General features: G+C 42.5%; 1 protein-coding gene across 1 annotated transcript in view; it reads right to left on the bottom strand.

Moving 5' to 3' along the window:
- The window catches only part of PXDN (peroxidasin), a gene marked incomplete in the record, with an annotated part of 235,630 nt that overhangs the window by 189,962 nt on the left and 29,497 nt on the right, over positions 1-16,171 (bottom strand). The window contains 1 exon segment of the mRNA XM_078786805.1: positions 943-1,014. Within this exon segment, the coding sequence (XP_078642931.1) occupies positions 943-1,014 (72 nt within the window).

Here is a 16,171-nt window from a genome sequence, read left to right on the forward strand (position 1 = left end):
AAGAACATTACAATGGCTCGAGATGTGAAAGAGAAAGTGAACCTAAATCCTTCTGTTCCACCACTCACTGGGGCACCAGGGATTCCTGTGAGGGTTTGCCCCTGAAGCATGGCAACAGGAATGCCACTGGATGAATCCTAATGGCGAGGTCAATGCCGACCAAATGGACAAGGTCACCGATTGGTCTGTTCTTATATGATGGTCAGTCTCTGCGAATGCTTTCGGGCACTGCAAAAGCGATGAGGTGGAGTGCTAACGAGGATGGGCAGTTACCTGGCTGAATACTGCACTGCACAATGACGTACGAGTCACAGTGTTTGCAGCTCTCTTCCTGAGCAGATTGTGGGTTGTGTCTGAGCTTCATTCATGCTGTTTGTTGTGCCAGACATATGCTCCCTTGGTCCGCTGATGCTCCTGTCCACAGGCTGGTTTACACCTGGTCGCCCATGAGGGATGTACCTGAGATGACCCTCCCTCCTCCATTGTCCCAAAAGCACTTACTTGGAGCTGCTACGCTGTTCGGCTGCAAAGTCATTGTCAATAGACACAGAGCCATTGCCGGAAGAGGTTCCATATTTTTACAGATGGTGCTTTATGAAGCGAACCAGTTGTTCTCATTCACTTACAGCCAATATGATGTCACCACTTCAATGGATAACAGAGCATCTAAAGAAATCTCAAACATTATAGCAGAAAGCAATACAAAATGGCATTAACAGAAGTACAGTGCAAATTTCGGCCTTTATAAACACCAAGGATTTAAAGTGTGTTTTCAAAAAGACATATATATATATATATATATATACATTTCTGACCACATTCAGGCTGCAGGCCTCTATTTTTATTTTCTTATTATTCTAGTAGGCCCCTGCCATGTGCTCATCCCTGTGATGTCAAAGAAATAGGCTTTCTCAGTAATATGAGAATAAAAGAAAAACATACAGTGTGTTGAGGTTCTTGAGTTGGCCGAAAGCACCCGGAGAAATCTCCTTAATTCGGTTGAAGCGAAGGTCCCTGTGGGAGAACAACTTCCTTGAGAAATGTAAGCTTTCTACAGTTCACAAACTCAGAGTTAACTGTGCACTCCATGTCTAACCAACCATTAAAAGAAACAACTTTTATTTGACAAACAGTACGCCTAAAATGAGAAAATCGGGGAGGGAATCGAGATCAAGTCGTGTAAAGAAGTTCATCAGAAAGTCATACGTAATATTTCATGACAGATGTTAATAAAAACTTGTTCATATGGGCCATAATCATTTTGGTTCAACTAAAACAGGTCATGAGGTTACATATGTAAATCATAAGTTTATCTGATCAAATCCTGTGGGTCATGGGGTTATAGAGGTAAAAAGCCTACGAGTCAAAGTCTTACAAGTCATGAGGATGTGATCATGCACGAGCTATCAATGAATGAATGAATGAATGAAAGATCGTTCTAAGGCCATTTTCCCCGCTAGAGCGGGGGTTAGCCTTGCGGGTCCCATGACAATCATGGTTCCCTGTTTGAGGCAATGTTTTTATGGCCGGATGCCCTTGCTGACGCCAACCCTTGATCACGCTCTTACGATGCGCAGGGATACGGTGTACCTATTCTAAATCGGGGTACACACCGTGATCATTCATCCCAGCAAGCTGGTACTCAATTTGCCGACCTCGGAAGGATGACAGGCTGAGTAAACCCCCCTGGCATTAATTCAGCGATCGACCGGGATTCGAACCCAGGATCCTAGGATCCCAAGCCGGCACCCTAACCGCTAAGCCAACACCAGGCTCAAAGCCAGAGCTATCAATGAATACAAGCCAATAAATCACATGGTCATCAAGTCATATTTTATTCCACATCCGACTGTAAATTGTAACCCCACATGGTGTTTTTCAGGCAAGGCCATAGCATCCGGTATGCGGGTTCATCAGTGTGCCAGGACCCTGGCCAAATTCCAAGATACTGCTCTGAATACTATGACTGAGAATGCAAAGGTGTATTCCTTGAGAAGCCCACAACTACTCAAGGCAACTAGGCCAGACTCTGTTTGATGGTATCACTTATATATAACACCTCAGTCCCAAATAACTACCCTGGATAGTTTTACCACAGCCAACGGACCCTCTACTCCGAGCTTGGAGCAGGACGGTGGCTGCCATCTTTAGGGTGACTCACACTGCAAGCAGAGGAGTCTGTGAAACCATCTCCCAATGTCCATTCAATACCTTCTTTCAGTTAGACCTCTCTGTTTATCTCATTACCTGCGAACTGTGCTACCCTCGCTAATCCTGTCCATTTGTCTGTGCCATATGTCCAGCTTGTCGCAACCTCTGCATCCCTTCAACATGATTTTTTAATTTTATAATTACAATGAAGTTCAAGCCTTTAGATTTGTAGAAAGAGTTACAATGGTGGCACTAATGACACATGGAACATCTGGCTTGATCATCCTGCAATATATGTGATGATGATTTTGCAAACACCAAGGCTCTGTATGGGTTTAATCAAATATGACTTCAAAAGGGACAGGGAACAAAATTCAAATTGCCAAGAACTCCCACCAAATATAATTTGACATGACAATGATGATGATCACTCCGTTTTGCAAAGTGATGATGCATGGGGCTGCCGAGCAGTTTCCTTGGCTATTGGGCACAATCCTGGATGGGGCGCCACTTCAATACAGGATACTGGAATGGCTCATTCATCCCAGCAGGCTGGTACTCATTTTAACAACCCCAGAAGGATGACAAGCTGAGTCAAACCACCTGGTGTTAATTCAACGGCATGACAGGAGCTTGAAACTCAGGACCCTGAGATCTCAAATCTCAAACCAGCAACCTTAACTGTTAAGCCAACACCAGGCTTTGATATGACAATAAAATTTATATATTAAATAAAACCACAGAAATAAAAAAACAATTCTGTTACAGGATAACAGACAATTAATCAATTACATTATCAGACAAAACAGGTCTGCTACAATTATCTTCAACACAAAATAAAACAAAATGGAATAAAAATAAAAACAAAGTGTAAGATTCTCATATCTCATTACAATATTCAACAAAAGTATCTCAATCCCAAAACAAATGCTTCAAAAGCAAAATATTCCAAGCAAAACCGCCAAAAAAAATTCCATGTTCTTAATCTTTGGAACAATAAACATCGCTCATTCGATGGATGTGGTATCACAAGGGATTACATGCAGTTCAGAGTACATACCCACCACCCACCGCTCGACCCAAAACCATATTGTGTCCTGATATACAGTCACGTGAAAAAGTAAGTACACCCCATGTAAAGTTTTGACTTTATCAACATATTTCAACATACAGCTATTTGATCTTCATTTCAACAATATTGATAGATAAAGGTGATATAATATAACAAATATCATGAAACATTTACATTTTGTAGTCCATTGTATAATTTAAATAAACATAAATGCAAATTTCGCATGTGGAAAAAGTAAGTACACCCCTACATTTATCACTACTTCAAATACCTAAAATATGAATCAGGTGCACCAGCTCAGGTGCAAATGATTAGAACATCGTTAGAGAGGATCTTGGAGGAACCTGTCTTATTTAAACCTAAGACATTTAGTTTGGTTTGCTCTTTGTTGTTGAAGTGTGCGGCGTCACCATGCCGAGATTAAAAGAGATCTCCGAGGCCTTCAGAAAGAAGGTTATAGATGCCTACGAGTCTGGGAAGGGATTTAAAAAGATCTCCAAACAATTTGAAATCAATCATTCGACTGTCCGGAAGATCATCTACAAGTGGAGAAGATTCCAAACAACTGCCAACTTGTTCAGCCCAGGCCGCCCCAGCAAGCACAGCCCGAGAGCAGACCCCAAGATGCTGAAAGAAGTCTCTAAGAACCCCAGAATGTCATCACGGGACCTACAGGTAGCTCTTGCCACTGTTGATGTCAAAGTGCTCGAGTCTACCATGAGAAAGAGGCTGCACAAATTTGATCGACATGGGAGGTGTGCCAGTAGGAAACCTTTCCTGTCCACAAAGAACATCAGGGCGAGACTAAAGTTTGCCAATGAACACCTAGGCAAAGACCAGCACTTCTGGAACAATGTGCTCTGGACAGATGAGTCAAAGGTAGAGCTATTTGGCCACAGTACCAGAAGACATGTTTCGCGAAAACCAAAGACAACATTTGACCACAAGAACCTGATACCAACTGTAAAGCATGGTGGTGGAAATATTATAATTTGGGGCAGCTTTGCTGCATCAGGGCCTGGGCAGCTCACCATCATATAATCCAATATGAATTCTTCATTGTACCAGAGGGTGCTTGAGGATAATGTGAGGCCATCTGTCAGAAAGTTGAAGCTCAACCGAAGGTGGACCTTGCAACATGACAATGACCCTAAACATACCAGTAAATCCACCAAGGAATGGCTGAAAAGAAAGAAATGGAGGGTTCTGGAATGGCCAAGTCAAAGCCCGGATCTAAATCCCATCGAGATGTTGTGGGGGGATTTGAAACGAGCTGTGCATGCAAGAAACACCTCAAACATCGCACAGCTGAAAGAATTCTGCATGGAGGAGTGGGCAAAAATTTGTCCCAGTCGATGTCAGAGACTGGTAGACAGTTATAAGAAACGCCTACTTGAGGTTGTTTCTGCCAAAGGGGGCAATACCACCTATTAGATCCAAGGGTGTACTTACTTTTTCCACATGCGAAATTTGCATTTATGTTTATTTAAATTATACAATGGACTACAAAATGTAAATAAATAAAAAAACCACCTTTAGAGGCCATTTTTTCCCGCAAGCAGGGGTTGGCCTTTTTCGGGAACTGTGGTTGTTGTTGTTTTTCGGTCTCCTTTTTGAAGCAATGTTTTACAGCCGGATGCCCTTCCTGACGCCAACCCTTTTTGTCGCCTTCTTACGACAAACAGGGAATTACCAGTGAACTGGTACTCAATTAGCCGACCTCGGAAGGTATGTAACAGGCTGAGTCAACCCCCCTGGCGTTAATTCAGCGATTGACCGGGATTCAAACCCAGGATCCTAGGATCCTAAGCCGGCACCCTAGCCGCTAGCCCAACACCAGGGACTACAAAATGTAAATGTTTCATGATATTTGTTATATGATATCACCTTTATCTATCAATATTGTTGAAATGAAGATCAAATAGCTGTGTTGAAATATGTTGAAAAAGTCCAAACTTTACATGGGGTGTACTTACTTTTTCACGAGACTGTATACAGTACCTTCAGAACGTATTGTCACCCATTGACTTTTTCACATTTTGTTGGATTGCAGCCTGAATTTAAAATGGATTAAATCGACATTTTTTTTTGTCACTGATCTACACATAATACGCCATAATGTCAAAGTGGATTTTTTTTGGATTTAAAAAAAAAAAAAAATGAAAATCTGAAATGTCTGCAGTAAATAAGTATGCAACGCCTTTGCTAGGACACTCCAAATTGAGCTCAGGTGCATCCAATTTCCTTTGATCATCCTTGAGATGTCTATACAACTTGATTGCAGTCCACCTGTGGCCAATTAAATTGATTGGACATGATTTAGAAAGAAGCACACCTTTCTATATGAGGTCCCACAGTTGACAGTGCATGTCAGAGCAGAAACTTGACCATGTAGTCCAAGGAACTGTCTATAGAACTCCAAGATAGAATTACGAGGAGGCATAGATCTGGGGAAGAGTACAAAACAATTTCTAGAGTGGTCAAAGTTTCCAAGAGCACAGTGAGTTCCATCATTAGGAAATGGAAGAATATGGAACTACCCTGACTCTCCCTAGAGCTGGCCATCTGGTCAAACTGAGCAACCGGGCAAGAAGGACCTTGGTCAGGGAGGTGACCAAGAACCCAATGACCACTCTGACCGAACTACAGAGTTCCTTAGCTGAGATGAGAGAACCTGCCAGAAGAACAACAGTCTCTGCAGCACTTCATCAATCTAGGCATCATGGGAAAGTGGCCAGACAGAAGCCACTCCTGAGAAAAATGCCTGGAGTTTGCAAAAAAAGCACATGAAAGACTCTGAGAGCATGAGGGAAAAGATGATGTGGTCTGTTGAGATGAAGATTGAACTCTTTGGCCTGAATGTAAAGCGCTACATCTGGCAGAAACTGAGCACAGCTCATCACCCATCTAACACCATCCCTACCGTGAATCATGATGGTGGCAGCATCATGCTATGGGGGATGCTTTTCAGCAGCAGGAACTGGGAGACTTGCATGGATAGAGTGAACAATGAATGGAGCCAAATACAGGCAAATCCTTGAGGAGAACCTGTAGTCTAGGGCGATTAGTAATTTCGTGTTTTTTGTTTGTTAAAATTGATTTAGCAATGGATTCTGCTTCAGAATATTATAGAGATGTAAAAAAAATAGGGTTCCATTTTTTCTTTTACGTCTAATAGGTAGTAATTCGAAGAAATCCAAGATGGCCGCCATAAAATTTGGAAAATACACTTTTGTGCATATCTTTGTATCTAGATATCATATAAACATGAATAATATGTCCTTTTATATGTTTTCAGACCCAAGGAAGCCATATCTGCCATTGCTTTTACAGAAAAATGCAAGGAAATTAAAATAGTGGGCAATATACCAGCCAAAATGGAGACGGCCGTCGTGAAATCGGATCGTATAATTTCCCAATTAGAATCGATTCAATAAACAATCTTCACTGATAACATTTATTTTGAATACACACACACGCACACGCACACACACACACACACACACACACGCACACACATACACACACACCTAAACATAAACGATGAATGAACATAAACGATCACATAAACGAATGCCTCATTCATCCTCATCCATATCTATCACACGCGGTTCATTGATGTTTGCTTTGTTGTTACAACTGTAACCCACACACCCACAAACTTCAGTACAAGGAATATTGTTATTGCGACAGCTACATCTTCCCATACACCCTTTCTTGCACCCACAGTTCACGAGATTCATTATTGCTTCTGGGGCTGGAGGATTCAGGCATCGACTTGGGGCATAAACCCCATCATCCGAAAGTAACTGCCAACCATACTCGACAGGTGATGGAAGGGACGGATGGCTTTCTGCTGCCTTTCTCCATATCATTGCGATATAATGTGCTCACTGAACGTGTAACTTTAGCGAACCAGTGGTAGGTGGAAGACTCTCTCCCTCAGCAGCACGGTTGGAGAATAAGAACCAGCGAAGCTCGTTTACTTTCGTGTGAACTTTAGACTTGTACAGCAGACAGACGAAGCGTTCCAGCTGGGAACACACTTCTGGTGACGGATCAGTTTGTCCCAAAGACTCCAGAGCCTCCCATATCTTGTTGTCACATGTCATGAAGACCTTAAAGCACCAGTCCTTGCTCCTGCCAGCGAACCTTCCAGACATGTCACTTCCCGTGAATGCGTGGAATCCAAGTATTGCAGACGCACGTTTCTCTCCTAGCATGCCATGAATAGGTTGGACTGCAATGCTCCTCCTCAACTTTCCCTTCCCAGTGAGAAACCTCGTAGCAGGTGGTAGATCGTGAAATCTCTGAATCAGTAGGAGGAAGATATCGGTATCTGGCGAATCAATGATAACTTCTGCATCTTTGTCGACTGTGAGAGCATGCAGAATTAAGAGTGTATCGGCCTCTTCTTGGCTGTGCGTGAGTAGACTGTCTGGAACTTCAGTGTTGCCCGTGGTCTTAGTTCCTGATGTCACCATGAACTTCTTCAACTTGTTTGGATGAGCCTTGCTGTAAGATAGACACTTCACAGCCAAGTACTCTGTAAGCTCTGCCTTGGTCTTCACATTGGAAAGGAAATCTTTGAGTGAAATCTTCTGGATCAATGTACTATCCCTGACGTGATAGTATGTTGATTTCCCCTTTGTCCTCTTTAGGCGCATTTTGTCTTTCAGTGAGTTATCGATGTATCGGTCGAATACCAACCTCACGTCATCATAATGCACGGCAATATTTTCGAGGCGTTCAATGAACGATTGAGCAAAGTCACTGCATGTAATCATTTGTTCTGTTTTGGAGATCCCGTTAACAAGAGCCATGCCATCAATGATTATCACTCTATGGCGAGAAGTAGTCTCGTTTTCATTGATCACTCCTGATCTTGTGGTTGTGTCTGGGTTTTGGCTGATCTGAGAGGGTTCCTGCAAATTTTGGCTTGAGATTTCATAGTCAGTTGATGGGTCATTAGTTTCTTCCCCAGCGTGTGCTGCTGCATCATTCAAAGCGGCAATTCCCGCGTCTTGATGCTCATTGATTTCTGTCGAAATAGGTTCTCCTGGTGGATCATGTACATCCTGCTCTTCAGGCTCAGCCAGATGCTCAAGTTGACGAAGGATTTTTGCCTTGTCGTATGCCAACAAGAGGGATCCATCAGATGCAAATAAAGAACGTGGAACGATGCCAAATTCATAGGTGCCAATACATTCTTTCAGGTCGAGCTCTGGTCGGCTCCGTGAGATAACGATGAACCTCTGCAACAATCCTCGCTCTTCTTTGACTTTGATCAGCTTGTCGCCCGATCTCACTTCTGTTGTGGCATTCGAACTCTTGAATGTTCGAAGTTTTCTTTTCGTCATTTTGTCCCACACAGAAAGTTTTCCCTCAGCTAAACGATCTGTGGCAAATTGCTGGAACATCTGTTGTCCGATCTCGTCGCGCTCTAAGATGTCGCTGGACACTTTTTCATTCATGACTTCTTTGGTGAGCAGGTTGTAGACCTCGTCTACTTCCTCTTCCATAAATGGATCGCCATGTTCACGGAACACCCTAGAAAGCTTGGAGGCATGGCTCATCACCCGGGAAAGCTTTCCCCCCGTGATTTCGTGGTGTTGTTTTCTGCTCTGGTTTTCACCAAGACCATATCCCTCCGCAAACTCGTGCAGTGACTTTGACAGCTCAGGTGCAATGAGGAAGAACTTGTCAAGCGCCTTCTCATTTTGAGTTATCCCTACGATTCCTCCAATCACCTTCAGTGTACGGTTTTCTTGCTCAATGCCATGGTCTGGGGCTATTGATGTGAAGCCTGCCAATCCTTTTGTCACACAGAAGTTCCCTTTCATGAATTCCCTCCACAGTTCTGGGTGCTGCTTTTCAGTCTCCTGCATTGTTGAAATGTAGAGAGGGAGCAACCGAGCATAGTTTAGATGATCGTGAGCGAAGAAGTACTTCGTGAGAGACTCGATGCTCTCCATATGCAGCAGCAGATCACGTTGTCTTGTACTTCTAATGAACAGAAGGATAGTCTCAAACTGTTTCATGTAGTTCAGGATGAAGCGCTGTATCTTGTTTGTGCTGACCTCAAATTGTTCCAGTTTTTTGGTCATATCTCTGGACTCCATCATGGCCAATGTTTTTTTGAGAATGTCGCATAGATTCTTCTCTGGCTCCATGCTCCCGCTGATGTCTCTCTGATATGCCTCCCCCAGACGAACAGATGACTCGTTCAGATAGGCCCTTTCTTCAGGTTCCATTGCCAGGAATCTCTGGAAGTACAGGTTGTACAAAGCGATCAGTGTTACCATGTGTGCCTCCAGAGCTCGATACAAGTGCCTCCCATTTAGTATTTGGCTCACTGTGGTTGGCGAGAAAAGTCCAGCCTCGACCCATGCCTGATCAATTCCACTCCCTTCCACGTATTTTCCTAATGCAGCTAAGGCCCAAAACACAACATGTAGCTCACCAGGTCGGAAGAGGAATTGCTTCCTGATGTCCTCGCGTTCCACCCACAGCTTCATCGCCAGGTCGTATAGCTGCAAATCGAGAGTCATGACTGTGATTGCCTCACTCCCCATAACACGAGTTGTGATGTTGTGAGCTCTCATCAGACCCGTGTACAGTGTATCATAGTCTGTAGGAGGCGACCTTATCAACGGAGGAACGAGAGCAACATTGGTCTTCTCACTGGACGAAGATAGCAAGGAATTGAAGGCTCCCCACGTCCCTGGAGCTGTGAGTTTGACGTCAACTTCTCCTTCTTCCTCGAAGTTCAGGCATCCAATCATCCAGGTCATATCGGTTTTCTTGTTCTTGTCTGTCTCGGGTTTTGATGTGAGCAGCTTGCAGTCGCTCTTTCTCTTCTTGGGTGCTGGCTTCTTGCAGGTCAACGTTTTACAGCCAACTGCATCATGTATCGTTTGAGCTTTTGATGACCGGTCAAGTTCAATTGGTGGTATCATGGGTGATTTCTCCGGTGATACAGGCTGGTAGATCGCAATTGCTGTACCATGAAGGGTATTCATCCCGCAAGGAGTTGACTCTAGAAAATCGATGTTGTCCATGGCAAACCAGACGAACGTGTCCTGAACCAACCATGGTGGTAGACAGATGCCTCCGGTGGACTCCATTTGCTTCAGTACGGAGTTGGCAATGCTGGTCTCAATCTCCATGACCTTTTTGTAGGAGATGGCGAGGTCCAGATGTGCAAGTTTCTCTACAAGCGCCTTGGATCATGTGTTTTTGTGTATGTCGAGAGCTAAGCCCACACTCAATGGAGTTTCAAATCGTTGTTTGAATGATCCATCCTCGCTTCTTGGTTCGTACGATACCTGTCGGTCAGATTTATAAGCACCGACAAAGTGCTGCGCCAACAATGATGCACTCACACCAATGGAGTCCTCCCTGTTGCTATTTCCTACTTTCCTTGTTCCCATGACTGCATGCTTGCAGAAGATGTTGAGCATCGGGGGTGGCTTGTAATCAGCAAAGGTTCCATTAAATTTCCATGCTGGGGAAGATGCGATGTCTTTCCTCAATATTTTCGCAGCTCGCAAAAGTACTTTAAAATCGTCTTTGATGCTGTCTGCTGTAATTACCTTCGCAAAAGCGGAAGGTTATGTTTTGATCGCTGTGTATTTATTTGTATGTCTGTGTGTGTGTATGTTATTCGCATAACTCAAAAAGTATTCAACCGAATTGCATGAAATTTGGTGGGATGATTGGTTATTATACGGGACACATTTGATTAGATTTTGGGAGCAATCGGGTCAAAGGTCAAGGTCAAGGTCACGAAAAGGTCAAAATCGTATTTTTGTTGTTCTGTTCCCTACACTCCCATGCCAAGTACAGAACAGTAGCTGCGGCGAAGGTATGCGCTCTACCGAGTGCCCGTTCTAGTTGTGCTTGATATCATGTGGTCTTTGAGCTTTGTGGAAAGAATCTGCTCTGGCTTTGTTTTGTTTGAGGGCCGGCTGAAATGAACATCGGCAATGTTGTCTAGGATCAATTGTTTCAGGTATGGCTTATAACTATGGTTGTCTGAGACCGGAAAGTCGTGCTCCTTAAGTAAATTGACATAGGTTACATGAATTTCATTCATATTCAGCACAGCATTTTCAGTAGTATCATTCAACGCAGTTTCAACAAATTCAATGAGTTCAAGGTCTGATAACACCTGACCAAAGTTAACATTGGTTGTTTCTGTTTGTTTTTCCGTCTTAACTATAGCACGTTTGGCCTTAACTACACATGGTAAATGATATTTCATGTCCTCAGCCATTGCTTGCAATGGGTCAGGCGAACTTATGACACTGTTCAGTCTCACTTTCAGATTGTCATTACTTGTTTCTTGGCCAATGTTTCTGATCTGGAGTCCCATGTTCTTTGTTGACACATTGTGTAGTTCACTTCCTCTGTCTTCCTGGCATATGACACATCTGAGCGCGTCAAATGTCTGTTCTCGGGAACACCTTCTGGATGTTGACGTGCTTTCCCCTAGATCACTAGAACTTGGTCGTCCTCTCTTTTTCAGTCGGATTTCTGCGGCACTGCCTGATGTTGTTCCTTTCTCAAACCTAGCCTTTGCTCGATCAATGTGCATCTTATTGGTAACATCTTTGTAACAAGCTTTATGGTAGCGGAGACCTTTTGCGAGCAATTCTTCAGCAGAGGAATATTGCAAACGTCTATTCAATGATGCAAACTTTGTTTCACCATACGTGTACTGTTCCTCAGCACCTGCCATCAGTTTCTCGACAGAGGAGAGTTTTGGTTTCGTTACAAAGGTTGTATAGTCTGTTTGCCCTATGGCCATTTGGCATACAAAACAAAGTCCGAAATCTACTGACTTCTCAATCTTCCTGGGTGGTGAGTCACTCATCTTGAAGGTAGGTGTAATTTTCTAGACACTCTTGAACTGTCGTCGGTCCTGCAAAGATAGATACTACTATTCAGATTCACATTTCGTCAACACAGTCAAAACCAGACCTTAACTAGATGGTGGAAACTTAATTAACCGATTTCATGCCGGCCGACCCCACTTTGGCTGGTATATGTCCACTATTTTATTTTCCTTGCATTTTTCTGTAAAAACAATGGCAGTAATGGCTTCCTTGGGTCTGAAAACATATAAAAGGACATATTATTCATGTTTATATGATATCTAGATACAAAGATATGCACAAAAGTGTATTTTCCAAATTTTATGGCGGCCATCTTGGATTTCTTCGAATTACTACCTATTAGACGTAAAAGAAAAAATGGAACCCTATTTTTTTTACATCTCTATAATATTCTGAAGCAGAATCCATTGCTAAATCAATTTTAACAAACAAAAAACACAAACAATATTGTTATGACATATGGGCCTGCACTACTGCTTCAGAGTGCAAAACACCTTAAGACTGTGGCGAAGATTTACCTTCCAATAGGACAATGACCCCAAGCAAACAGCCAAAGCAACACTGGAATGGCTTCAGAACAAGAACGTGAAAGTCCTTGAGTGGCCCAGCCAAAGCCCAGACTTGAATCCCATTGAGAATCTGTGAAAATACTTGAAGATTGCTGTTCACTGATGGTCCCCATCCAACTTGACAGAGCTTGAGCAAACCTACAAGGAAGAATGGGAGAAACTCCCAAAATCCAGATGTGCAAAGTGGATACAGCATACCTAAGAAGACTCGAAGCTGTAATCGGTGCCAAAGGCACTTCTTGCTTGACTCAGGGGGTTGAATACTTATTTAATTAAATATTTCTGTGTTTCATTTTTAATTATTTTGTAAAAATTTCTAAAATGAAAATATGATGATTAAACAGACATGACGTTTTACAACTTTGAAATTTTTGTTCCAAGTAAATTGACTATCAGCTTTACAACAATACCATTTTCATTATTCTATGACATCAGGAAGCCTTTATAATAAAACATGACACACACACGCACACACACATGGACAGACGATGCTGCGTTTAGAAATTAAAGAGAGGGTCTACGTTCTCCTAAATTCCCTGCAGACAAAAAAACGACGTCACAAAGATTTTGTCGCCAGTAAACAGCATGCCCTGGGGAGTTGAATCAATCCTCTCAAAGTCTGAGGTTACGTATATCTGAAGACAGGTCTGGTGTTGTCTCAGGTCTTTGTCTACATGTGTGCGTGCATGTGATTTGTGTCACAGCTCCTTCATGAGCCTTCGACCATGTAAAAAAGAGAAGACATATAAAATAGTAAAATGCTGTGATAACGAGTGGAATTACCTGTACTCGGAAGTAGCCGTTCTCCCACCACTGTCCAAATTACATCAAATTAGTGAGCACAACGGTGGGCAAAACCTATATGACTATTGTACGAGTGCTTCTACGATTGCTCAAAGTCCTGTTTGTTAACAACAATGGTTTTGTTGCTTTTTCCAAACACCCCCCCATTTTTGTTCTTACATTTCAAGCCAAACAAGTCATCGTATTGTTAGCGGGACTGAGATATTAGCTGTTCAAACTGTTTCCTCATTCAAGATTTTAACAGAACAAAAATTCCAAATGTTCAAAATGAGAAGGTTTGAACATGTAAACGTTTCATGAATCTGATACAACTAACTCAGTCATAATCGACAGTGGAATTAGGATCCAGCATGGCGAATTCTTTGTTTTTAAAAAGAAGCTGTGATAACCCAAAGCCGCATCCAGCCACGGTCAGGTGTCCTTTTCCTGGACTCCGCAGACCAATTCAGAACCCTGGAATGGCAAACTTTTGCTGATACATTAATCAATTCAACATTTTTAGACAAATAACATGCTTCTTCCCACCCAAGGTTAAAAAAAACAGCAGAATAAGCAACACAGGAAACATCTGAAGGCAAAGCCTAAACTCAAGTGGCTCGCATGTGATGCCTCCAAACCACAGGTGCCATTCGAATGGCAGGTGGTATCCAATCCTTGTGCTCCAGGAATAGATGAACACCAGGACTTTGTCTCAAAAGGAAATGGCCCTGTGAGCGCATACTGTACAAAACCAGTAATTGCTGTCGTCATTATAACTACGCATTACTTGTCCACGATACCCTATCCACATTCACATTCACTCATCCTCATCAATCAAACCTTTTCCCTTTTCCATTAACAATTTCCAAAGGAAATATTCCTTGAACATCAACAGTGGTTCTGCAACGGGATCCATGGCATGTTCAACATCCATGTATTTTATTATTTTTTACGTATATCTCTACATTTCTGGTAAAATCTTCCTAATCAGTAGCTGTTATCAGTATTAGATAATTGCATGTTATTAAACAATCCACGGTTTCATGGTAATAAAAACAATAGCTAAAAATCAAGATAATTACCCAATTTGTCTTTGAAAAAAACTCGGAAGGGACAAAGGGGGAAAAATTGGAATCTTTACTACTGCAGTTGAAGATGCATTCGGTTGTCATGTGTTTCTGCAATAAAGCTGATACTTCCTGACAGCTGGAGCTAGCATCAGCTTGCTTGAGAGCCAGGAACATTGAGCCGGTGGCTCTTTTGCTGTTATGAGCAACTACAAGTTTACAAACAAATAGGAAAGCAGGCAAAGCACGAACACAATAAGTAAATAAAATAAAATCACAGAGTAAATTGCTGGTACACACAAATAAAGGGGTCCACATGTGGTTATTTGGCATCTGCCGAGGTGTTTTCGTGTTTATCAACAGTTAGATGCGTCTATTGCGGCTCCCTGCTGCGGACTGGATGCCACACACATTCCCAAGTTCGTTCATTGCCAATACGCTTATCTAAATGAGAAGAGAGCGAAAGGATTATGCTTTGCCGTGCTCCATGATGGCCCGTCAGGAGTACACGGGTATGCAGTGGGTCGAGACTCGAGTGAACTTAATGTAACAACAGGATGACGTCCTAGCAAAACCATTTGAAGACTAACTATCTACACTGGCCTGCACTATCGATAACAATGTCCCTTTTGTGGTGGTATGAGAAATGGCTCCTGTGTAACTGAGATCAGTAAATTCTGATTCATTCCATTAAAACAATCAGGGCCATTCAGCCTCATTTTTGAATGTGAATAGCACTCAACAAAAGTGTGGATAGACAGAAGGGAAGGGACGAGGGGTGTTGCTAAAATTATTTCCTTTGAAGTTCTTCACAAGCTTCCCATTTGTGGATAACTTAGCACCGAGATAGAAAATCCCTGTTAAATATTAGTCCCCTACTAGTTTCACCGGATGGGACGATAGGTTTGCTCTCCCTCTGTCCGTCCATCCGTCCGTCCATCCCACCTGTGGTTTTGCACCTTTTTCGCCATACCGTATAACATATTCAACTGAAACTTGTAGTGCGGCAGATAGGTGAAATATTTGGGAGAATTGTGACTTTGATGATACAAGCACGAGCGTTGGCACACAGTTAGAGTATGCCGTAAGGAAGATATTTGGCTATAGGGCCATCGCAGATTTGTCCTGTGACAACAATGCGGCCATTTTTAAAAAAAGGACAAATCTGCGATGGCCCTATAGCCAAATATCTTTCTTAGGACATACTCTGACTGTGCCAACTCTCGTGCTTGTATCATCAAAGGCACAATTCCTGCATCTATCTGCCATACTATTGGTGCATGGCTTTATTATGATAAGTTACATAATAAGTTCGCGCTTCAGGGCGTTTCGTCAATTTTTCACAAAGTTATGCCCTTTTTTGGACTTAGAAAATATCACATCGGTGAGGGACATGCATTGCAAAGCAATTGTCGCTCTTCTTTGACATGCATACAAGTTACACCAAAACATCATCATACATCTGCATGGCACATTTAAACATGTCCGGCTCTTCCCAGCATTGAAACACTCTCTGTTATATTAAAATTTACTGTACTTTGGAAAAGGATATTAGCAATAAATTTTATTCAATTGTAAAGAAGATCATCAAATGACCAGACTTGATGGAATTTTGTGTTAGAGGGTCTG

Source organism: Myxine glutinosa, chromosome 11 (assembly GCF_964187855.1).
Source record: "Myxine glutinosa chromosome 11, kmMyxGlut1.1, whole genome shotgun sequence".
Lineage (NCBI taxonomy): Eukaryota > Metazoa > Chordata > Myxini > Myxiniformes > Myxinidae > Myxine > Myxine glutinosa.